Source organism: Paecilomyces variotii (assembly GCF_004022145.1).
Source record: "Paecilomyces variotii strain CBS 101075 chromosome Unknown C8Q69scaffold_6, whole genome shotgun sequence".
Lineage (NCBI taxonomy): Eukaryota > Fungi > Ascomycota > Eurotiomycetes > Eurotiales > Thermoascaceae > Paecilomyces > Paecilomyces variotii.
In genome coordinates, this window is record NW_021167145.1 from 75,788 (window position 1) to 97,912 (window position 22,125).

Below are 22,125 nucleotides of genomic sequence, written 5' to 3' on the forward strand. Positions count from 1 at the left end.
GAAAGAGGTTCATTATACTTATATGAGGTGTTGTTGTTCTCTTATAGGTTTGATTTATTAGCTTTTTGACAGGTATATTTAAGAACTAAAATGCTGTCCTCTTATCTTTTATGTAGGGGTCGTTACGATTTCATTATCCTAGCCACTCTTGATCTCCCATCAAGGCTCAACCCCCGCCATGAATCCCAACCAACAACCCATCCGCAACCACGCGCGTCTCTCTCCCGCCTTCTCCCCTTGTGCTCTAGCTTCCTCGAAGATATCACTAATCCATCGATCCTCAGTCTCTGCAGGATTCTTCAACCGCAGGTCCCGTCGACGCCACCAATCGTGAATACTCGGACGAGGACCCCACAAGAAACCGTTATCAGGGAGGGGAAATCGGAGATCAGAGACTGATAACCGGGCATCATCGCCCGTAACGCCAGAGAAGAGATTGCTTACTTTGAACAAGGTCAAAGAGAAACGTTTGGCCTCTTCCGTCCGGGCCCAGGCGTAGACGATGGGATCATCCGGACAGCCGCGGGCGAGCATGGATGGATAGAAGAATAGGCCCTGGACAAGACAGGTTTCGATTAGAGAGGTTAGGATAGATCGTACGCGGTCGAGAAGCGCTTCGGTGCTGTCTTCCTCTCTGGGGGGTGGGCCGGCGATCAGAGCGAAGATGATGTAGAGGAGGATCGATTGGTATGTTGCCATGGGCCATTGGGAGATATCCTGCTGCTCTGGCTGCGGGGTGTGCCAACTTGTCTGGTTTAAAAGTCCTCAGCCTTTGTGACACTTCTTGAGTTGTCAAGTGCGAGGATATATGCTGTGTCGTTGAACTCAAAACTCACCATCTGCTCTTTTATAAGAGTGTGCAGGCGATCATGGATCTTCCACGCCTGACGTCGCGCTTTCGCTTCGCCGGTAATCCATAAGCCGATCATCACGAGCGCCAACACGAGCACAGTCGGCTCTTCCTGGTATCGAAAGGACGCTTCATGTATGAAAGGCCACTGGGGGTTGAAGTGCAGAAAGTAAAGGCGGACGTAGTACGCGGTATCGATGGGCTGGGTAGTATAATCGTCATCATCCAGACCAGCTGGATAATCAAGAGAGTAATAGGAGGAGGAAAACATATTCCCTGGCCATGTCTGCCATGGAACGGTGGAATCAGCCGGTGCCAACTGCAGTCCTTCTCGCTGTAGTTGCTCTTCGTGTTGGACTAGTTGCATTTTGGCTGATATCGTAGAGTTGGAAGGGGGAGGAGATTCGCTTTTTCTTCTATGATTTGGAACGCCTGATGCTACCGGTGACAGTTCCTGATCATTTCTGCCGACCAGGTATGACTGCTGAGGAGGAGGAGGAGGAGGATCGATAAGTCTCCTATTAGGATCCTGAGGGATAATAGAATCCGAAACGATCTCCGCTTCTGAGGCGCTGACTTTCTGCCGATGTTGCCTCTTCGACCTTGGACTCGCCCTGTCGAATGAACAGACAACACCTCTCTTTTGGCAGATAGAGCAAGGGAGCTGTCCATCGCACCTAGACTTTTGGATGCGGCAGCGATTGCAGGCTTTAAGCACTCGCGCCGGATTTGGCTGGTCGTTCTTGTTATGAACTTTCTTATGTCGTTGTAGGGTGTCACTGGAGATTTCCGTCAGTTTTTTGTTGGGACACCAATAATGATAGAAATTGGATCCAGAAATTCTCAAGTCTATATATATATAATTATATACACTTGAATATACAGTTCTCCCACAATTCTTCTAATATCTGTTTCGTTTTCTGACAATTTACGTCTTCATACTAAAACAACCAAAATAACTCACCTCCTATCGAAACTAGCCCGGCATAGATTGCAACTAAATATTCCCCTCTGCGAGTGTCGAATCGCATGGCGCGCCAGGTGCTCTTTTCGACGGTATGTAGCGCCGCATCCTGGATGCTGACACGTGAACCGGCGGATGTTCTCATTTTCTGTTGGCTTGGTAGACATAATAGTTCACTCCAGTTGAGTAGTGATGCAGTCGAAGATAAAATTACAGAGAGAGAAAGGGAAATAAAAATAAAAATAAAAGATTCATAACTTGACTCGGTAGTGCCATATCTTCCGTCTGTACGAGGAGGGTTAAATAATTACTACCAAGTCAAGTCAGTAAAGCTCCGAGTGGGATGGGATGGTCCGGGTGGGATGACACCCGTGATACTTAGCGCCAAGGTTTCCCACGAACAAAGACTTACTCCCATGGATAACTGGGGGACGTTTGATAATTGACCGCATGTACTGTATATAGATAGAGAGTACTCAAAATATAGGTCAGATGAATATTGTAGATCAAGATGTCACGTGTTTGTAGATAAAATTGTCACTTAACATGCATTATTTTCTATAGATAGGCCCACGGTGCTCTGAGTACTTACTTAGGTGCATGAAAAAGAGGCTGAGCTATTACCGTAGCTAACTGTCCCTGCTAGGATTCACCTGGAAAAGCATTCTGGAATAGAGGGAACATAATTTACGATATATGAAACCACATGAGACGCATGTCTGCACTCCATCCAGCTATGCCCAACATCAGCCCTATCCAAATCAGAAAGGCGAAACCGAACCAACCCACTTAGGTACTTACATCATCCAACATCTACCCGCAGTCACGATAACCCTGCTCACAATAACAACCACGACCTACTGAACAGAGCATTCCACGCAGAATCTTCCCAGCATTCATCCTTAAGATGACAGAACCAATGCCTCCCATTGAACAGAAGGACCCGACAGAGCCTGACCCGTCCGCGCAGGATCCAAACGTCGACGGTGGCGTCTCCACGCAGGTCTACCTGCCTCGAATCACGATCAAGTACTGCACGCAGTGTAAATGGATGCTGCGGGCGGCATATGTAAGTGGTTCTTTCTGCTTGAAGCTGTCTGTGCTCTTTTTCTACATGTTCAACAGGTACTCTCTCGTTTCTCCGCAGTGGTATTTTATTATTTGGCTTTTGATTGTGATGATTCATTCCAGCCTGGGCGTTTGGGCGTTTCTTCTATTATCGCACTATCATATATTTTACGTTCTTTCCATCTGCCTTGCATCTTTCTGTTTTCCATACACTATCGTCTTCAGCCTTTCAAGAAAGATGGTCGTCGACTTCCGGAATCGAAGTCCTGCCCTAATTCTTTTGAACGGCGTTCGCGTATACCAGACCATCTATATCTGACTTAATACAGTTTGGACAAGAGCTTCTCTCGACCTTCAACACCTCACTAGGCGAAGTAGCCTTGGTCCCAACAACCGGCGGCGTTTTCACCGTGACGATCCAGCACAAGTCCGGAGATGATCCCTCACTCAAGGAAACGCTTCTATGGGATCGAAAATCCATGGGTGGATTCCCTGGTTCGTATTTGCTTAAAAGCACACTATACACATGTCCAAGTTAGGATAACGCTAACCTTCATCCTAGAAGTCAAGAACTTGAAATCCCTCGTGCGCAACGTCGTCGATCCCTCCCGGGACCTAGGCCACGTTGACCGCGCTCTGGGAAAAGAGATCAAAGCGAGAGATACTGCGGTTGCGCCGAATGTGACGGGTCCCGTATCAAGTAGTACCGGGCCTGCGCCTACGGGTGGCATAGCGCCATCGCCGGCCTCTAGGACAGTGGCAGAGAACACTGACACGAAGCCTGGGATGGGGGCTCCGGCAGAGACGATTCAGAGATGTGGTTCTGCGGGGAATAAGAATGATAGGGAAGAGTGTGAGGATTGTTAATAGTGATGTGTATGCAGAAAACGAGGGTTCACTGTAGAATTGTAGGAATTGATTGATTGTGCTTATCCGTTTGAGCTCGTGCTCGTATAGATGCCTAACGTTATTAGAGTTCTGTAAATCTACTGCCTATATCTCCTGCCTCAAGAGTCTAGTCAGAACTAGATCAAAAACACGCTTCCGTCCAGAAACTTGACTGACACCCTAATCTACGCGACGACTCGAACAGATTACCAACAGTATGTTAAGAGGCATGAGCCGGTAGAAGATGGCGTCGAAATTGGTATATCCTGTATGTACATGGTACAAATGCAGCGGAAATCTGTACACAAAGATCCATAACCCAAAAAGTCATGGAAAAAAAAAGAAGCATCCAAAGCCAGAAAAGAAAGAGAAGAAAACAAACAGGCAGGATGAATAATAGATATAGATCGAGGAGGACCTAACATAATAGCAGGATCCTCGACCTCATGCATGGAAGAAGATAGCAAAAGAATGATGTGAAACCAGGCGACGACGGAAGCCATGTGACACTAACTATTGACAGAGGATATCCCCCGACAAGTACAGACGAGTGAATCGTAGACAGGGAACAATTTTGACTGTTGCCTCTGTCGTCCCCAGACGCGAGGTGCGCGCGTACTGAGGGCGGCGGGCGGCTTCCACTTTTTAGCATTAAGAACTTCACTCGATACCAACTCTCCGTCATCCCATGTCCATGGGACTCGCAAGGCCACAACCTCATCGTGTCTAACTGGTATCACATCATGCAATAATCGCCAAAAGGATGATGAACATCCCGCAAAATAAAAACCAAAATAAAAAAAAAAAGGTGAGAACTGAACGCAGTGGGGCAGCTGCCATATCCTCGCGTCGCTTGCCACCAAGAAGACCCAAAAAGATTACACTTAGAAAACCCAGGAAAAAAGAGAACCTCGAAATCCAAATGCGGTCGTGAGATCATGCACCTTTTTTTGTGAACCGGAACCCAACATCGTAACGACACGCCTCACCTGGCGTTAAGCCAAAACACCAAATAGAATAACTCGACGCCCCCAAGAACACCGTGCAAAATCATCAAAACGAGATTGTTACAAATGCGAGTTCTCCTATAGCTCCCCACTCACTTCTTGCGGATGCGAAGGGTGACTTTTGCGTCTCCAAAAGGCTAGACGAAGACGGCTCCGTCGCCTCGGTACTGTCCGCTGCATACCATCACTGCCATGAGACTCTGCGTGAGAATCTCCTGTCCTCCCACTACCGCTGGCCACAGTCGAAGCAGCAGGACTGCGGGTACCGTTGCGGACGATAGTCGTCTTGATGTCGTCTTTACTGACATCCTCAACACGATGAGATGGTCGCCGCTGGTGTCTGTATGGACCGAGATGCCCATTGCCATCATAGTCGCGATGAACATAGCTTGGCACGTCGGAAGATGATGGTCTGCTGCAGCCGCTGTCATAAACATCGTGAGGAGAGAAGTCCTTGTCCTCACCGCTATCTACCGTAAGGAAACTGGTCGCATTCGTGGCCGGCGAGACCGGAGTCATCACCGTGTTGGTATATGTACTACCACTCTGTGTGCGGGCATAGCTGGTGCGGTTCGAGTTCGATGGCAGAGACGACGAATTCTTAGAGAGATGGTTATGGTGGTTATTAGACCGATGACTCTGATGCGAGCAGCGTCGACTCTCTGATTGCTCTGGATATCCACCGTTGAGGCTGGAGTTTCGAGCCTCCTGCCCTCTCTGAGATGAGCCTGCTAGGAGAACAGCAGCTAGGACTGACGATTCGCTCGAGGGCGACTTCATGCCGTCCGATTCATCCACCTGAGGACGTAGGTTGAATTGTGGAGTATCGGATCCCCCAGGCTCGGCTGGAAGAGCCATTGTCCTTACAGAAGCTGACGACTGACGGCGTGGGCTTTCTGTGACCAGGGCAGTTGACGGCACTGAAAAGACTGGACCGGAAGACTCAGGCAGATCAACCTGACTTATGGTGCTGCCATTACGATCCTCAGGCGAAGTCAAATCCTCGTCAGTGGGCACATTCTCTTTGGGCGTCGAAAAGGGCACTGAATCGCCGGAACGTTCGCGCGCTGGCACAACAGGGCTCCTGGAGCGTGGAGAACGAGTTATCTCAACACGACCTCCTGACTGCTGAGATTTACGTTTCTCCCGGTCTGCAAGACTCTGCCAAATGGATTGGTTAGTCCGAATTTGCTGCGATGCAAATAACATTTGTGACATGAGATCCGCGACACCCTCGAAGAGGGGCAAGGCAAATATGGACATAAAGCCGATCTGTCCTGTGGCGAGCTTGAGAATATTTCCCAGCTCTGGGGGACCTCCAAATAGGGCCGTTTCCATCCCGACCTCCTTCTCCATCTCGCCTTGGTTCGCGAATTCCTCTTGAAGAATGTTTGTCCATTTTTCTGCAACTCGCCACGGTCGGGCCTGGAACGGTTTTGTTAGCAAGCTTCGTTACACTCCATGAGATGCTCAAACTACTCACGACGTTACTGATATCTGCGCACTTGATGAGAAGACCGCAGAGGAGAGTCCGGTAATTCTCGATATCTTGGGGCTTCCATGTCTGCACGTCATCATTCTCATGATATTTCTCCTGCAGGCTACCGAGGCTCTCCATGAATTTATGATGGACACCCATATCAGTTGCCAGTATGGAGCTAATGAGTAGCTTTCGCACCTGCCTGTCCTTGAAGGCGGCTGGCCAATGTCGGCGAAGAATCTGAGAAAACGCGGCACAATGGAAAGCCTCCAGAACAGAATTGTCGTTATAGAGTTGAGCCAAAGGCGCATTCAATTTGACAAGGAAGATGTTGTTCACACCGGGATGGCCAACATCGTGGCCGATTGATGCAATAAGAAGAGTGAGAGCATCCAGTGGTGTTAGCATCGACGCGATGGGCGATCTGACGGTAGGGACGTCACCCGGATCCATTGCATACGGCGGCAAAACGCCAATCTGGAGTAGAAAGAAGAAAACCGATTGTAGGACGTCGATAGCATGACGGAAGTTATGGTATAAGACGAAGGAGTTGTAGGAGGCTCGGCTGGCTAGGAGGAACGTCCTGACTTCTCCCGGTGTGAGTTTCCACTCTTCAAGTTCTGGCATGGTCAATGCATGCTCAAGCATCTTGCATGCGCCGTATACCAGTTCGTCCTCAGTGAAGTCGTGCGCACAAAACCACCAGTTTCCTATTTCGCGTTCAACAAATTGTTTGCGGTCGTCGAGGACATAAAGCTCGCTGCCCCAAATGTCAGTCGTGAACTAACCGAAGGTGAATATTGCAGCCACTTACCGATCTTGGAAGTCATCAATAACTTCTTCGGGAACGCAAATTCCTTTCATGAGCTTTGACACCCTTTACATCGTGTTAGTGAGGGGCACGAATGATAGCGAAAGGTTGAAACACTCACATGGCCTCTCTCAGATAGGCGTATGGTTGCTGGTCATGCACACCGACCCACGAATGCTTTCGAAGCTTACGATTCGCAAGGAAACCAGAAAGCTCTTTCTGTGCGGCCCTGCGGGTACGATAAGCATGAACCGCCAGACCGTGGACTCTATTCTTTTCCAACGGGGACGTCAAGACATCCACTGCCCCTGCATCTAGACAACGGGCAATCTGTTTCGACTCAGGTATTGGCAGTTCAGTGCCCTGTTGCTCCGTCGGGAAAGTCGCCGGCTCTCCTGAAGAAGCGAAGGGTCGCATAATAAGGGGCAAATGAGAACTTCCAGATCTCGGCCCAGATAATGCTGAGTCCGATGGACGCAGAATTGCAACAGGAACAACTAACTTCGGTCCATCCTGCACCTGGATATCTGATGTCAAATGGAAAAGAAGCTGCAGCCCGTAAGATTCTTCAGATTCGGATGAATATTTCATGCCACGACGAGCGGCCGCAGATGAGGATGCGGCTGGGAATTCCGTGCCGAACTGCAGGCTCGTTCTCCGGTGAGCTGAAGCCTGTTCTTCAGAAAGGCCGACATCGAAAAAAGCGAAGATAGGCGTACAGTCGTTCCCTGACTGTTCAGTGAGAGTTGCTAATTGACTAGCAAAAGACTTTCCTGAATGGCACAGGTAAACTGGAAATCACTGTTGTCAGTCTGGAACGGCTAATGTAACATTCAAGAAAGGGGCAGCGATTAAAACCCTCGAGAAACCTGGGAACATACTCTGTTTGCTAATTTCTAGTAGCATTTCAACGTTCGACTGGAGAATCTCCGGCTCATCAGCCAAAATAAATGAACCAGCGGAGCCTGTAGAGGCGTCAGACGAATTCCGCCTGACCCATCTCTCGGCTTTAACGCGGTCATCGATGTAGACAGCACAACATTCGGCGCGGTCCATGATGATGCCTCACGGAGTTGAGAACCCAAGGAGGGATATCCTCAACTGTCCGTGTCAGAATGTCGGAAAGGACTTGATTCGGCCACCGGTATGCCCATACAGTCCCAGGGAGACCCAAAGGTACAAGGATATCGGTGATCTGCGGGTTCGAGGGAGATTGGAGGAAATTCGGACACAGAACGCGCACACTGGCGACAAGTGATTGATGATATACTCAGGACGCACAATGTGTTTGCCGCCTGACTCCTATGAAAGTTTCCACCCCCACAAACTCACGAGACGACGTCGGTGATGACACAGGAGTCGCGCGTATCCTGTCAAACACTCGGACTCCGTACTCTTCGCAGAAAGGCCAGGTGCCACGGCAATGCTCGGGTGTAGGACGCAGGCCTGTCTTCCGGAGACTCGTGTTGGACTCCAGTATTTGGTCGAGCGATTCCTCGCCGGAATTGAAAAAGAATGTCAACGGGATCGCAGTGCCAACGTCACACACGTTATCCGACAGATAGGGAAAAGAATGACTGCGCGAAACATCCAGGATCCGCGGGAAAGACTCGGCCGGCAGTCGAAGAAGATGGCAGATGAACTGGAAGACTCTCAAGGAGTCATGGCGTGAGCAGCGGTGGTGACCGGCAAGACAGGAATGGTTCGGGAGGAACAAGGGGGCCAGAATCGAACAGCCTTACGGGCGAAAAGGGGGTCACGTTGCGGAATTGATGTTCGGGCGAGTATCGCGCACACGCACGGCGGTCCTGGAAAGAAGATAGAAGGGCTGCGGAAGGTGCAGAAACAAAGGAAGAGAAGGAGGGACTACAGAGGAAATGCGAATGTGGAGATGGGGGAGAACGAGATGGAGCGAGAGAGGGAGAGTAAGGCTTAGCAGACCCTTGGGCGAGGCGGCACGGTCTTGCGGCAGGCTTCTGCTGGCCTTCTGGAAGGTGTCTGTGGTTGGCCGAACCAGAGGAGCCACTGGGGCTGGCACGGAGAAGACTCGTCGAGCCTTTTGGATGGGATATCCAGGCTTTCCTTGTCTTCGCCGACGGGTCAGCGAGTCAGCATCTTGCGAGACGATCTGGCCGGCCGGCAGCCTCTGTCAACCGCGGGCTTGCCCTGGCCCTGCTTTCTACGGAGAATTCTACGGAGAGGACGACACATGCGTGTTCACTTGGACGCCGATCCGGGCGATAAGTGAGTCGCGAGTGGAGTAGCGCCAGTCTTAGCCGTGGCTTTGCTAGTCATCTTTTCTAGAAGCCGTCGGCCGGCTGTGGTGCCCAGCGAACAATAGTTCCGTCAGCCCAGATCGCGATGGGGACCAGCACCCAGCTCGTGTCAAGGTTATCGCCTGGTGGTTGCATGTTTCAGCGGGGGTGCTCTAGAGAAGCCCCCTAAAACCAGGCTGGCCCTTTGGCGGCTGAAGGAGACGAAGGAAAATGGATGAGATGACCACAGACGGGACGTGGCGGCCCTGTTGCCAGCGGGGCACGAGCCGATAAGCTGCGAACCACCGATACACAGACACAACGCTCGTCATCGACCGCGATGGGCGATCGTTGTTGTTCATCGCGCAGAAGCGAGTGCCGATGTCGTCAGCCCCGACTGGAGGATCGACTTGGCTGATCGGTTTCCCCCTCTGCTCACTACGCTCGTCGAGGCTCGCCAGCAACAACACCTCCAGGGTCTGTACTACCGTTCTCCTGCATCGCGGACCGCAGCGTGGCCTGGTAGATCCCCCGTGCGATCGATCAGCCTATCCCCGCCCACAGTCGCTCCCCCGACGGTGCGGTGGCGAAATGCCGACAAAAAACTGCTGGAGAGACGATGAATGAATATCGCACCTCCAACTCTGTCAACCGCTCAGCGTCATAAAGGTTAAGCGACGCCTCTATCCATCACTTTTTGGCCCCCTTGCTGGGCCATCCTGCTGCTGGGATTCGCCGTACCGGTGACATTTACGCCGTTCCGCCCATCGACCAATAAAGCGCCCCCAACCTGCCCGTTCGACGTCGACCAGTCAATGAGGGGTTACCGATCGTCGACTCTGAGGGATTCTGCTCGCAGCCTAGAGCACGAGTCCCTTGTTGATGTGGTATTCTCATTACTCATTATTCGTGATGGCTGGCCCGTTTTTTGCCCCGCTCACGGTCCAAGAACACATTTACGAAAGCCCCGATGCACGTTACTACCGTCACAGTTGATCCGAAGTTCATCGGAGCAAACCGATTGGCGAGGTGCGAAGGTGTTTCCTCATAAAACTAACCTGTTCAAGGGCACCAGTATTATTATTATTCTGCGCGCGAAATCATAATTCAGCGTTACCCATGACAGCCACAATACAATAATGCCTTGCAGAAACATCGGCTTCTCGAAGCCTTATTGTTTTTTCAAACCCGGGCAGCGAGCCGATAGGGTCCCGTCTGCCGTGTACTCTACATGTTTTTGGCTTGCAGCAATATCTAACTGAAAAAACAGACCATACCCATTTCAGTACTTGGTCCGATATGGGGTAACATCTGCTCGTAAACATCATCAGCTCAGATGTTTATGGTCGATGTATGGGTCCGCGCTAATTGATCTTCTTTATCTCTTCTTTGTTTTCGACGGTAGTCATATCCGGGCGCTATCTACTATTATCGTCTGGCAAGTATAATTGGCTCTCGATGGGTTTGACTGACCACAGGATAACGCCGTGATAAAATAGTATTATTATATTCACCAGGAAGAGATGTCTAGACTAGGACGGACTTTGGGCATCCCTTTCTTTTTCACTTTAGATCATCCACAGTTGATCCAATCCCGGTACTTTTCCGCGTTTATATTCCACATCAGCTTTTTGGTCTCTGCTGTGGACAATGCTGTCACCGTCTGCAAAGCAGAGTCGTCCACTGTAACCCGTCTTCCGTTCACCATAGGCATGCCAACAACCAAAATTCGTCCCCGATAATCGGCCGTATGACTGGGCAAACTCGGGCGCTCGAACTCGTCTGCAAATTTCTGCCACACGCTCCATTGTCGGGGTAGACCCCATAGTTTCGCCACTCCTCTCCTGTCCCCGTCTAGGGCTTCCTGCGGACGGGAGCTTGGAATGTTTTCCTTTGCCTCTCTCCCAGAATAAGGTGCTCTTTTTCGGATGTTAACGTTTAGTAGAGTCAATTTTCGCAAGCACTCCCTTCGGGTTAATTCGAGGATCCTTGAATACCAAATCGCTCCACAGGACACTACCAGTTTCCGTAACATATATGGTAATTCCACCTCACGACCAAGTTCCGCTTTTTTCGTAATACACTCGTGCATATTCGACGCATTTTTCTTGCCGTGATCGCATCCAATGTACAGCTCCCGGAGACGATGAGAGCCAAAGGCAAGAGGATCGAATAAACGAGAATCGAAACGGGATCCGGCACAAGGATTTAATGATATTTTCTTGATGCCGGTGATGCCTGCGATATGCAGGATCCGCATATTGCGATATACAGCCCAGAGGTACGTCATCTTGGAACCGTTGCGCTTATAACCCTCATTTCCAGGTGCGATTATCAGTGAGCAGTTCTGGATGCCATGTTCTTCTTCTTTCACTTTCCTGAACATTTCCAAGAGCTCCCGGGCCTGTTCCCAAGAACCGACGATGCGAACCTTCTGTAAGGGACTTTTGCATGCTATAAGTTCCATGATCGTCACAACGTCGCGGATTATCTCCCAATGAGGCCCAGTGAGAGGAAGCCCCGTGAGATCAAACACGAACTCCGCCGGTGGTTTACCCTTGGGGTATATACCACCAGTTCCGTCAATAGAGGTGGATATATCCTGCAGCTTTTTGAGCACGCGCTCATCACCGGTACTCCCGTCGAAGTAAGCGCGAGTGCCGATGCGTGGGTGGATGAAGGAGAATTTCTTGGATAGGGAATGTAGAACTACAAAGCCGTAGTGGTCGAGATGGTCCACTATCATGAACAGGAGCTCATAGGGGAGATCTTCAAGACGGGCCATCGTTTCATCACATAGAAGAAGGCAAGAAAGAAAAAAAAAATAATAAATAAAAAAAAGAGTAAAAGAAGAACCATCATATACCTTGATTCAATAGTAATCGAGTCAACGATACGATAACTACGATACGATAACTACGATACGATAACTACGATACGATAACTACGATACGATCATGATCTCACCCTGACACTTACTAGACCCCCGAATCCATCCCAAAAAAGAAAAAAAAAATCTCTACCATGTAATCCATCCGCAAGCAAATTGAGGGGAATGCATCAATCCCAAGGGGGAAAAAAACGACTAACTACTTCCGCCCCCGACGTGGTTTTATATTATATTATATAGAGAATAACTACATTACATAACAGAACCTAGTATAACTATTATTTGCTACCAGTACACAGTAGATTATACAAACCAATCATAACAGAAAAAAATATTAAAATCCTTTAGCACGGAAGCAAAATCCGAGCTAAATAACTTGAATTACTTGCTTACTTGCTTGCTTGTTTTCTTCTAGATCTAAGGGGGGATTTAATCCCATATTTATCTCTAGCATATAAAACATCTAGATCCTAGTAATCTAGTAAATTAGCTAGTAGTTTCTATCCTATAATCAGGATTCAAAGAATCTGTCGCAAACGGATGATTAACGGATTACCGGGTGCTTGCTTTATGTGCTAATAAATAGAGTAGAGTGCAGTTTATACTACGAGTGTATATATATTCATATCTTACATTGCATGGAACTATATGACTATCGAATTTGTCAAAGCGGGCCTAGAAGCAAGAAACTGTTAGTTATACCATACCATCTTAGGGATCTATTTAATATAGGCTTCGAACAATTAGCCTAATGCCTTTGAATGGTGTTATTATTTATCTGAACTGTATTCTTCTATGCACTGACCACTTTGAGTAACTTAGTATGCCAAGCATAAACCTCGGAAAAGAGACGAGGATAACTAGGCGTGGGCTTGGATGTAATATCTCGAATGCTGCTACTACTATCACTACTACTACACTACTGGTGTGATGTTATAAGAGAGAAAAATCTTTTATCATGGATCTCCTTCATTGGGGCCATTCACTTCACAAAGGGATTTTAGAAACAAATCAGTGGTATAGGACATGACAAAAATAGTGCACGCAGTGGCGTTCGATAAAAATCGCTCTGTCGGCTAGAGGAATACGAAAACAAAGAATAAGAAGAAAAAGAAAACAGCGCTTCGTGAGACAAAGCCTCTCCGAACATTATCCCAAACCCCATTATCATGCCACCCCCCTCTTGTGCATAAGACGAAAGCAAAGAAAAATCAAAGAAAAAAGAAGAAAAAAGTGAACATAGCGCAGGTATCGTACATGGAGATCATTTTTTGATAAAGGCCATCGTCTCATTGTCTCGGAACTGCCGTTTCTTAGACACAACTCGTATCGATCGATTATGAAAGAAGGTTCTTTAAGGACGGGCTTGCGCTCGCTCCCGATGCAGTGCTCGTTCCGTTGGCGCCGGCATACCGACTACTGCTTGTTGGTCTCGCTTGGGCGTTCGCCTGGTCCTCGGGCTTGCCTGGGGTGCTGGGCAGCTGAGGATCAACACTGCCCCGCAGTGATGGCGAGTGGGCTGGTGCGCTCAGGACACGATCGACAGAGTACATTCGCGGAGGGCCACCGCTCAGGGAGTGCTGAGGAGAGTGGCGCACCATGGTCGCGTGCACATCCGGCGGAGAGGCAGAAGCTCCATATGGACGTGGTCCTGGAGCATGGACCGGACGAGGCGAGGGCACAGCAACCGGGCCATACGGGCTCTGATGCGGCGGCGGGTAGGCATGAGGAGGGGGTGGTGGCGGCACGCCGTTGGCATAATGCGGCGGCGGCGGGGGAGGAGGTGCGTGATGAGGAGGTGCGGCATAACCGTTCATGTGCTGCGGAGGCGGGGCGTGATAGCCAGACAGGCCGTTGGGTTGCGGTCCGCTCGGGGGAATCCCGTTACGAAGATTGGGATCTCCATATTCGCTCGGTCGTTGTTCATATCCAGGGTACGCGCTATGGGGACTTGCACCTATAGGCCGGGGGAGTACGCCCTGCTGGAGGTGATGCGACTGCTGTCCGTAAACCGGGGGATATTCTGCAAGTCGCGGAGCAGGAAGAACTGGCGCTCCCTGGGAGGAGAAAGGAGATGGTCGAAGCTCTGGGGAAGACTGGACCACAGGCTTTTTAATGTGGCATTTGTGGCATTCATAGGACACAGCGCTCGACTGCGCAGGTGCCCGATGAACGTCATTTGGTGTACCAACAACAGGCTTGTCCGGTGTACTGAAGTCTCCATTGAGTCTAGGAAGCGAGCTCTGGGAGAGGCTAGGAGTATGGAATGAAGGGCTGGCCGAGTTTGCGCTTGGATATCTCGCGTCTCCCGGTTCACTCAGGGTGACTCCATTCATCAAGGGTGTACCGTTTCTGCCCACGGTTCCTCGTAACGTGTTTTCAACGGGCCACCACCTTGGACTGACACTTGTAGAGCAACGGAAGCATTTTTTGTCTGCCTCTGCTGCCGCAGGAGGGTGCGACACCGTATGCCCCTCAGAATCGATGACCATCTCGTCCGATGCCTCCTCTGGGGAAGTCCGCGAACTCTTGCTACCATCCTTTTGAAGAGACACTACTGTGCCATTGGCAGTCGACGCCCGACGATTTCCTGGCGTTGTGCCATTCTGCGTTGAAGCACCAACCGACTGCTGCACATGTGCCGCCTTGCGCACAGTTCCCGTCAGAGTCAGATCGGCCTGCTTGTAGGTCTGCGCAAACAGCTGCAGAGCATTCATGTTTTCTTGGTCTGTTGGCTCGCTCATTTCATGCACTACAGTCTGCAATGCATGGCCAGGACACCAGATACCTGCGGTAGCAGATCCCACCTCTTCACCCAGCTTGATGGTGTTGATGGAATCCTTCCGAGAGCTCTTCACAGGCGTCACGTCGAATCCGAACGTGTATTCGCTTTGGAAGGCACAGCCAACATGGAATTGAGCATTGCAACCAGGGAACTGACAAGGTACGCAGGCTCCCTTGTTCGTCTTGCAGATCCTGCAGACTTCTCTATATCTGTCGGCCGGGATCAATCCAAAGCCCTCTGCAGGTTCCAGTTCCTTCGCGTTGCCGAATTTGATCTCCGGATTCCAGACGGCGCACATCACATGGACCCAGTTGTTTCCTGCAGTTCTCTTCAACGGTTCTCTGGGACCAATTGGCTTCCCGACTGCCTCTTGCCTCTGTCTATAGAGCTTGATTGCTTCAGCGACCATCTCCTTCTCCAGTCGCTCCTTTTCTCGCTCTCTGTCCGTCTTTTTCTTGTGCGTCGACTTGGGCGGTTCCATCAGCTCATGTTCGGTCCATGTAACTGGGCAAAGGACACATTCATACGACGTCGAAATCATAGGATTTCTGTCGTTCAAGCACATATCGCAAAACCATTTCGTACAGTTTCGCGTAGGGCTGACTCCATAGCAGCCGCGATGCACGGTAAGACGACAATCCCGGCAGGACAGATGCTGGTCGCCCATAGGATCCATCTTGTTACAGATGGCACAGGGCAGGGTCTTGGCCTTGGGGGGATCGGGCACGATTTGCGGGGGCTCCGGTGCTTTCTCAGGGGCCGGTTTCTTCTTGGGGGCCGGCTCCACCGAAGTCCCAGTCGAGGGAGCACTATCTTTGTCGGTCGTTTTCGCTTTCTTCTTTGGCGCTTCTGTCGGTGCTGCGGGGGGCGTTATTGTACTGACATTTATGCCAAGAGCCGCTGCGGCCGATGCTGTAGTAGGGCTGAGCTCGTACGGCGTCTCGATGGCCACAAGCAGTTGGGAAAGCAAGTCTTCCTCAACGCGACGGCGCCAGGCCTTGGTTCCACCCTGGGAAATCTTCTTCGAAACTTCATTGATGTCTTCCCACTGCAGTCCGTACTTGCGCCAGACCACGGCACACTGCAGGCACAGTGCGACCATGAGTTGCGAGCCCTTGTCGCGCTTGGACGAAGGCTCAGCCGGGACCGTCGTACCCGGCTGAACAGCAGGCGCACGTCGCCATTGCCGGGAATTCCTTGCATTGCAGAATTTGCACTGGAAGCCACGTTTCTTCTCGACGGCCTTTGCGCTGTCAAAGGCGGAATCGTCCTGATCGTCGGCCACATCGTCCACCAATTTCGCTGTGCTGTTATCGGCCCGTTTGGCGGCTTTCCTTCCTCGTCGTCCTTCGTAGTTGCCCCAGATTTGCTGGCCTCGAGGCGTCTTTTTCCACATATAGTAGAAACGGACAATCTGGTAGTGCGGAACGGTGCCGACATGTTTCGTAACAAGACGCAGCTCCGATCCATATTTTGCCACACCCTGTTCGAAGACTTTAACTTCTTCGGGACGAAGATGGGGCTCCTTGAGCTGGGTGTATTTGTTCACTTGCTTCAGTTTCGCAAGAGCGGCCTCTGCATTGAAGCTCTCTGAATAGAGCAACTGCAGCGCTTTATCGAGGAAGTTCGTAGAATACTTCTCCAGCCCTTTCTCCGGTGCGATTTCCTTGGCTCGTTCCATATAGTCGTCAACGAACTTTTCGCGTTCTGCGAGACTCATCTCCGAACCCGGCGCATCATCTTCACCACGGCTGGGAATCTGAGAAGCCTCTGGCATCTTCCAGAGCAGCTCTGCCGTACGAACCTGCTTCCCGGCCACGGTCACCGGCTCATCTTCTCCACGGCGTACATATCCAGTCGGTTCGTCCATGACCCACTTCGGCCGTTTGGCCCTTTCCTGCTTTTCTGCCTCGATCGCGGCCAAGGCATCTTTGGACAACTTGACCGTACTGCGGCCCGCTCCCTTGGCATATTTCTTCCTGACATCTGCAGGTTTCACGTATTCGACGGGATGTCCGTACCACGGACCTACGTTCGCCTGGTGGCGCGGTCCCAGTCGTGAACTCGCTCGCGGATATATCCGGTCATCGTAATCCAGGGCATCCTCAACACGGCAGTGGATTCCTAGATAGCGATACGGCCACATTCGAGATTGGGCGATCTGATCGGAAGTGGCTGGTTGTGGAAGACTCTCTTCTGCCACTGCAGGAGTGCTGACACCAGTGCCATTGGGCGCTCCCTGCGTATCCTCCTCCTCTTCGTCGAGAATCTCCTCTTCCGCTTCCCCAGCTCCTTCGCCCAGTGAAGGCGTGTTTCGAGCTTCCAGTTTCTGGTCGTGTTTTCGACTGCACGCAGCACAAGCCCACGCGAAACCTCGAGCGGGCTTTTTTGTCAGGACTGGTCGCACGCAATACATATGATAGGTAGATTTGCAGACCGCACAGTCCACGGAATCCGTGCTAGCAGCGTAGCCATTACAGCGCTTGCAGGTCTTGACGGCGCTTGTCAATTCCTTCCGTCGGCCCACCTCGACTAGCACAAATCTCCAGCGCTCATCGAGCACCTTTTTGACGTTCGCGGGCACATTGATCACTTTGCTTGTGGGGATCACTTCGTAGTAGCGGTGGATATATCGGTCGAACATCTTGTCAAACCAGAAAGTATCCTTCGTCTTCCTGTACTCATCCAAGTCCTCAATCTCGGACGTATGTAAGATTTGGCACTTCCCCCGTAACGAGGTCAGGGGGCATGTGTCTGAATGCATTGAGGCGAAAACGAGACGGCAATCGGTCACTTTGCGCTGGATGTCGCGGGGCCGGTAGTACCAATTCACTCTCAGCGCCTCAATGGGTCCGCTGGGATCCTCCTTCGATGGCAGGAATTCCATGATCCGCGCCAGGTAGTATGGTTCGCCGGGTGGTTCGCAAATGAGGTAGACATGATCTAAAATAGCATATCAGTATTGAAATCAATCGAGACGCAATTCGTAAATGACAACGAAGGGGGGGAAAGACGAACCGTTCACTGCAAGGACCGTCCCATCGTCCGCCTTCAGCTTCCCATTCTTCAAGTAAGCACCATGTGTCTCAAAGGTCATCATGTTGGAACCATTCGCCCGACGAGAACCTTCTGGGGCCGTGGTAAAGATTTTCTTCGACGAGCCCGCCGTGTTTTCGGGGGCCGAGCCAGTCCCGCTGGCGGGCTGTTTGCGCTTCCGTGACGCTGTCGATCCCCCGTTGCCAGCATTTGGGTTGGCAGAGAAAGTCGATGTGCCTGGGATCGCCTCTTTGGAGTTCGTTGCGCCGTTGGTGCCATTCACGGGGGCCTGGCCCCGTCGCGTGTTGCCCGCAGGCGTTTTCTCCTGCTCCGCGGCCGGGGAGCCATTGGCGGTGATCTGACCGCTCGTGGCACCGCGTTTCGAACTGCCCGTCTTCTGCGCCGGACTGGTCAACTCGAGTTCCATATCGATATCGCGGTCCTCTGCGTAATTGGGTCGAGGGGCACCGTTTCGACCTCGGGATCGAGTGCCGTAAGGCGCAGGGGTGTTGGAGTTGCTGGCCGGGTCATTACCGGCGACCTCTGAAGAGGATGACATAGTGGCAGTCATGGGCTGCGACTCCAGTCCGTTCACCGCAGAGCCTCGAGCGGGCGAGACGGTGGAGTGGGTGGATTGAGCAGAGGGGTGACCGGGGGCGGACTGGCGGCCCTTGGCCGATGCGGCCCCAGCACCGGAGGGAGAATCAAGCGTGGCGTCAGAAGCCTGCTGCACGTCTCCTGATGGTGACACTTTATCGACGGACATGACGAGGCCTCCGGAGCAGCAGAGAAGCAGCTCCAAGGGCGGCAGGTGCAGGCTGCACTCCGACGGTGCGTCGGTGGTGACAGCAGAAACGACACGGACCAGGACGCGGAGAATGCAAGCTCAAAGAACGGACCGTGGCGGGAATGCGATCACTCATTAGCTAAGACGTGGGCTCGAGCACATACGGAGGAAGACCATCAAACAGTGCAGCCAGCAGATCCTCCTGGGAGAGCGTGGACGGGGGAAGAGCCCGCAGATTTTCTAGGTCTGCGGCCCGCGTTGTCCGCGTGGGAAGCGTTGATATCGGAATATCAAAGTGCTGCCCGGAGGGAGTGACGAGAGTTTGAGGCGCGAACTACCAGAAGAGGACAAGTCCCGGGTGTGAGTAGCCAAGCGGCCGTAGTAAAGTCAGCCGGGCACAGGAACATCAAACAGTCCAGGGAGTGGCTGTATGTCCTGGGAGACTCGAGGGCACGAGACCCAAACGGGGAGTAGGGGAGGAACAATGTTGGCGGGAGTGAAAGGGAGAAGGAAGAGGGAGGAGAGAAGGAAGGCGAAATATGGCGTCAAATGAGGAATGGCAGAGGGAAGTGTAGGGGGGGAAGAAGTGTGAGAAAGAGAGAGAGATGGGGAGAGAGAGAGAGAGAAAGAGAAGTAGTGGGAGAAACTACAATGGTCGCCGCGGCGGCGACCAGAGGCAGCAAAGAAGCGCAGAGAGAGATCCACCCGTCCGTCCAGGCCCGTGGGTGCGAGAAAGTCAAGATGGGGAGAGAAACGCCCGGGCGAGGATGCGTAGTAATCGAGGAAAAGAAGAAGAAGAAGAAGAAGAAGGGAAATGGAGAGGAGAGGAAGAGAAGAGAAGAGAGAGAAGAGAAAGCCGTAGCAGCGGTAGTAAACTACTACAAGACACCGCGTATCCATCCGCCCAGGAATCCCGTCCACGTCCCCAGAGCGCCTAGTCCCGATCTGTTAATATGACGGATCCTCCACCAGGGAAAAAAAATGACCAGAAAAGCATGTCGAGTCTGTCTTTTTTTCCCTGCGCGCTGGTGGTGGTGCTTCCCACGCCGTCCGTCTGGATTTCCCCTTGCTCGGGTGGACGATCTGCCGCTGCGGGTGATATGGAGTCGAGGGTTGTCTAGTCTAGAGTACGGGGTGATGAGGAAGGCCAGAGAGGGTCGATATTATTACAGAATACAGAATACAGAATTCCCACGAAGCGGACTATCCAGCATCATCCACCAACACAATGGGAGGAGGAGGGAAGATAAAGGGAATGAGGGGGGTTGGTAGTGGCGGTGGTTATGGTTAGGTTATGGTGGTGGTGTTACTACGCCTGGGATGCTGTCGAGCTTCCCCCCGTAGAAATTGAGAAATATGGATGCACGATGGCGACGGACGGCCAGGAATGCTCAGCGGGCCGTCGTGCGTGAAAAGCTGCAGCCCCCGGAGCGGGTTGGATCTCGAGGTCAAGTCGACAGAGAGTGGTCGATAGGCGGTTTCAAAGGGAGCATGTCGACTAACTAATACGGTAGTGACTATTAGTTATTTAGTCCCGACATCAATCCATCTCGTGTCCGGGCCATCCCCCGTCTGGTTCGTGTTCTCCTCTGCCCTAATGACTAACGACGATGAGATTGATTGCGGATAATGATGACGATGATGATAATACTGATGATGATGGTAGTGATAGTGATGGTGATGGTGAGGGCGGAGGGAGGGGAGGAGCGCAGATGGTGTTGATTTGACCTTCCGGTTGGCGTCCGACGATACCGTCTGACGTGCAAAAGGACCAGATATCAGATTCCATATTATCATTATGTACAGTAGTTAGTATTCTTATGTTGGTTATTTAACCTCGCTCCGACAGACAGACTAGACCCGACCCGGGGCGATTGTTAGTAACATTAGTGTGGGTTTGGCCCTCAACGGGCAATCGACGAGAAGCCAACCCTGATCGCTGCACCATCGGGATCGATCCCAGAGCCTCTCCCGAAATTGCGGGTTACAGGCGAGAAAGAGATTAACATTAAACGACAGACCTGCTCGAGGACGTGAAAAAAAAAGATGGAGTTTCGGTCCGAGGCGCTGGAGGGTTGAGGTAATAATAAAACTAGCGCCGGGGAGCGACTGTTTCGACCCCTCCCCTGTGAGGATCGTTTCCCCTGCCCTGCCAGAGCAGAGATGAAATACTCTAGTCACTTAGTGAATTACTCTAAGAGTGTCGATGCCCCAACTTCACCCACTCACGCTAACCACACTGGTCAGACGGGCCCGGCAAGACGGTTGCGATGATATTTATTATTATTACGCTGCGCTGCACTGTATGGTACTGCAATGCACACTGACTGCATACCAAGCCAAAACTCAGTTTGATGGCACGGACACCCCAGAGCGTCTACTCCAGGAGGAGCATTTCCAACCGCTTCCAAACACCAGCTCATTCGAAAGAAAGTACCATATCTGGCGGGATTGGAGAGGTTGCCAGGATTTGCCACACATCGGCTGCCACAGCAGAGGGGTGGGCTTGGCAGCAGATCATCTGGTCGAGGCACGTTTGGGGGATGAGATGGACGGTGGGCATATGCCATATGGTAGTTATGTATTATTATTATTATTATTATTCCTCTACTTACTAACTAACAATAATCATAATAATAATAATAATACTCGACTACAACTTGTGACCTTTCCGTCTTTCGCAATCCTGCTATCTCCTCTCTCCAGGATCCCTGTTCTAATCCAGGTCTTTCCGAGCGATTCCCGGTCGTCATCGGAGTCTCGGGTTGGTCGGCGACCTAGGTCAAGCCAGGTGGCCATTGTCATCTATTATATGATTATTGATTACGCGGTTGTCTTCGATAGCCTTCTTTCTTTCTTTCTATCTATCCTGACTGCCACAGATGCTGGCCTTCGAGCCGTACCATTCCCTGCGATCTTTGTTCGGACTTCTGACAGAGACTGAGGATGCGGGCGGTCACCGATGTCAAGCAGCGTTGCGTGGCTAACTAGGAGAGACGATGTGGCGGGCCCGTAATTCATGCACGCGATAGTTAACCGCGACGCTGCAGGAATAGGAACAACTATCGATCCCAGCACCACAAAATCGAAAGATGACAGGTATCAACATCTCCATCCCGTCGCAAAGCAAAGCAAAGCAACGCAAAGCAATCGACTTCGTATACTTTCTTGTATTATTTGGAAGAAGTCAGAACACGGGGAGACGGTCTGATCAGAAGCATCGGGATCGTAATTACCGTCTGGCTGGCTCGCCCGTGACGGATCATGATTATGGTCGACTTCTTGACGGGGTCTGTCGGCTTAG

General features: G+C 51.4%; 7 protein-coding genes across 7 annotated transcripts; 2 read left to right on the plus strand and 5 right to left on the minus strand.

Annotated features, from left to right (window-relative positions):
- Nucleotides 1-159: 159 nt before the first annotated feature.
- Nucleotides 160-2,416, minus strand: C8Q69DRAFT_444796 (hypothetical protein; the record flags this gene model as incomplete). Its single annotated transcript, XM_028629021.1, has 5 exons — nucleotides 160-750; nucleotides 837-1,699; nucleotides 1,815-1,969; nucleotides 2,227-2,269; nucleotides 2,407-2,416. 5 exons carry the CDS (start codon nucleotides 2,414-2,416, stop codon nucleotides 160-162), a joined length of 1,662 nt encoding a protein of 553 aa, XP_028484486.1.
- On the plus strand, nucleotides 2,407-3,824 carry C8Q69DRAFT_271865 (Rdx family-domain-containing protein). Its single transcript, XM_028626801.1, has 4 exons — nucleotides 2,407-2,607; nucleotides 2,697-2,883; nucleotides 3,212-3,377; nucleotides 3,445-3,824. Exons 2-4 carry the CDS (start codon nucleotides 2,722-2,724, stop codon nucleotides 3,747-3,749), a joined length of 633 nt encoding a protein of 210 aa, XP_028484487.1. The 5' UTR covers nucleotides 2,407-2,607; nucleotides 2,697-2,721; the 3' UTR covers nucleotides 3,750-3,824.
- Nucleotides 3,825-4,673: 849 nt separating this feature from the next.
- Nucleotides 4,674-8,248, minus strand: C8Q69DRAFT_271906 (putative high affinity cAMP phosphodiesterase). The gene is made up of 5 exons (XM_028626802.1): nucleotides 7,950-8,248; nucleotides 7,190-7,859; nucleotides 7,072-7,134; nucleotides 6,261-7,017; nucleotides 4,674-6,202 (listed from the first exon to the last, which is right to left on the minus strand). The coding sequence occupies exons 1-5, from the start codon at nucleotides 8,122-8,124 to the stop codon at nucleotides 4,856-4,858; spliced, it is 3,012 nt and encodes a 1,003-aa protein (XP_028484488.1). The 5' UTR covers nucleotides 8,125-8,248; the 3' UTR covers nucleotides 4,674-4,855.
- A 519-nt stretch (nucleotides 8,249-8,767) lies between these two features.
- C8Q69DRAFT_444799 (hypothetical protein) lies at nucleotides 8,768-9,946 on the plus strand (the record flags this gene model as incomplete). Its single annotated transcript, XM_028629022.1, has 3 exons — nucleotides 8,768-8,993; nucleotides 9,063-9,312; nucleotides 9,574-9,946. The coding sequence occupies 3 exons, from the start codon at nucleotides 8,768-8,770 to the stop codon at nucleotides 9,944-9,946; spliced, it is 849 nt and encodes a 282-aa protein (XP_028484489.1).
- Nucleotides 9,947-10,662: 716 nt separating this feature from the next.
- On the minus strand, nucleotides 10,663-12,161 carry C8Q69DRAFT_271935 (hypothetical protein). Its single transcript, XM_028626803.1, has one exon. The coding sequence runs from the start codon at nucleotides 12,106-12,108 to the stop codon at nucleotides 10,897-10,899; it is 1,212 nt and encodes a 403-aa protein (XP_028484490.1). The 5' UTR covers nucleotides 12,109-12,161; the 3' UTR covers nucleotides 10,663-10,896.
- Nucleotides 12,162-13,383: 1,222 nt separating this feature from the next.
- C8Q69DRAFT_271960 (putative PHD finger and BAH domain protein) lies at nucleotides 13,384-19,004 on the minus strand. The gene is made up of 2 exons (XM_028626805.1): nucleotides 18,017-19,004; nucleotides 13,384-17,941 (listed from the first exon to the last, which is right to left on the minus strand). Exons 1-2 carry the CDS (start codon nucleotides 18,798-18,800, stop codon nucleotides 13,551-13,553), a joined length of 5,175 nt encoding a protein of 1,724 aa, XP_028484491.1. The 5' UTR covers nucleotides 18,801-19,004; the 3' UTR covers nucleotides 13,384-13,550.
- Nucleotides 19,005-20,033, minus strand: C8Q69DRAFT_271959 (hypothetical protein). Its single transcript, XM_028626804.1, has one exon. The coding sequence runs from the start codon at nucleotides 19,719-19,721 to the stop codon at nucleotides 19,209-19,211; it is 513 nt and encodes a 170-aa protein (XP_028484492.1). The 5' UTR covers nucleotides 19,722-20,033; the 3' UTR covers nucleotides 19,005-19,208.
- Nucleotides 20,034-22,125: the final 2,092 nt, after the last annotated feature.

Bases quoted from the DNA above. Each gene is read 5' to 3' on its own strand.
- C8Q69DRAFT_271865 (XM_028626801.1), top strand. From the start codon at position 2,722: ATGACAGAACCAATGCCTCCCATTGAACAGAAGGACCCGACAGAGCCT. The intron at 2,884-3,211 runs GTAAGTGGTTCT...GACTTAATACAG, and splicing joins GGATGCTGCGGGCGGCATAT to TTTGGACAAGAGCTTCTCTC. The intron at 3,378-3,444 runs GTTCGTATTTGC...CCTTCATCCTAG, and splicing joins ATCCATGGGTGGATTCCCTG to AAGTCAAGAACTTGAAATCC.
- C8Q69DRAFT_271959 (XM_028626804.1), bottom strand. From the start codon at position 19,721: ATGGATACGCGGTGTCTTGTAGTAGTTTACTACCGCTGCTACGGCTTT.
- C8Q69DRAFT_271935 (XM_028626803.1), bottom strand. From the start codon at position 12,108: ATGGCCCGTCTTGAAGATCTCCCCTATGAGCTCCTGTTCATGATAGTG.
- C8Q69DRAFT_271960 (XM_028626805.1), bottom strand. From the start codon at position 18,800: ATGTCCGTCGATAAAGTGTCACCATCAGGAGACGTGCAGCAGGCTTCT. The intron at 17,942-18,016 runs GTTCGTCTTTCC...ATGCTATTTTAG, and splicing joins GACGGTCCTTGCAGTGAACG to ATCATGTCTACCTCATTTGC.
- C8Q69DRAFT_271906 (XM_028626802.1), bottom strand. From the start codon at position 8,124: ATGGACCGCGCCGAATGTTGTGCTGTCTACATCGATGACCGCGTTAAA. The intron at 7,018-7,071 runs GTAAGTGGCTGC...CATTTGGGGCAG, and splicing joins ATTGATGACTTCCAAGATCG to CGAGCTTTATGTCCTCGACG. The intron at 6,203-6,260 runs GTGAGTAGTTTG...AAACCGTTCCAG, and splicing joins GCGCAGATATCAGTAACGTC to GCCCGACCGTGGCGAGTTGC.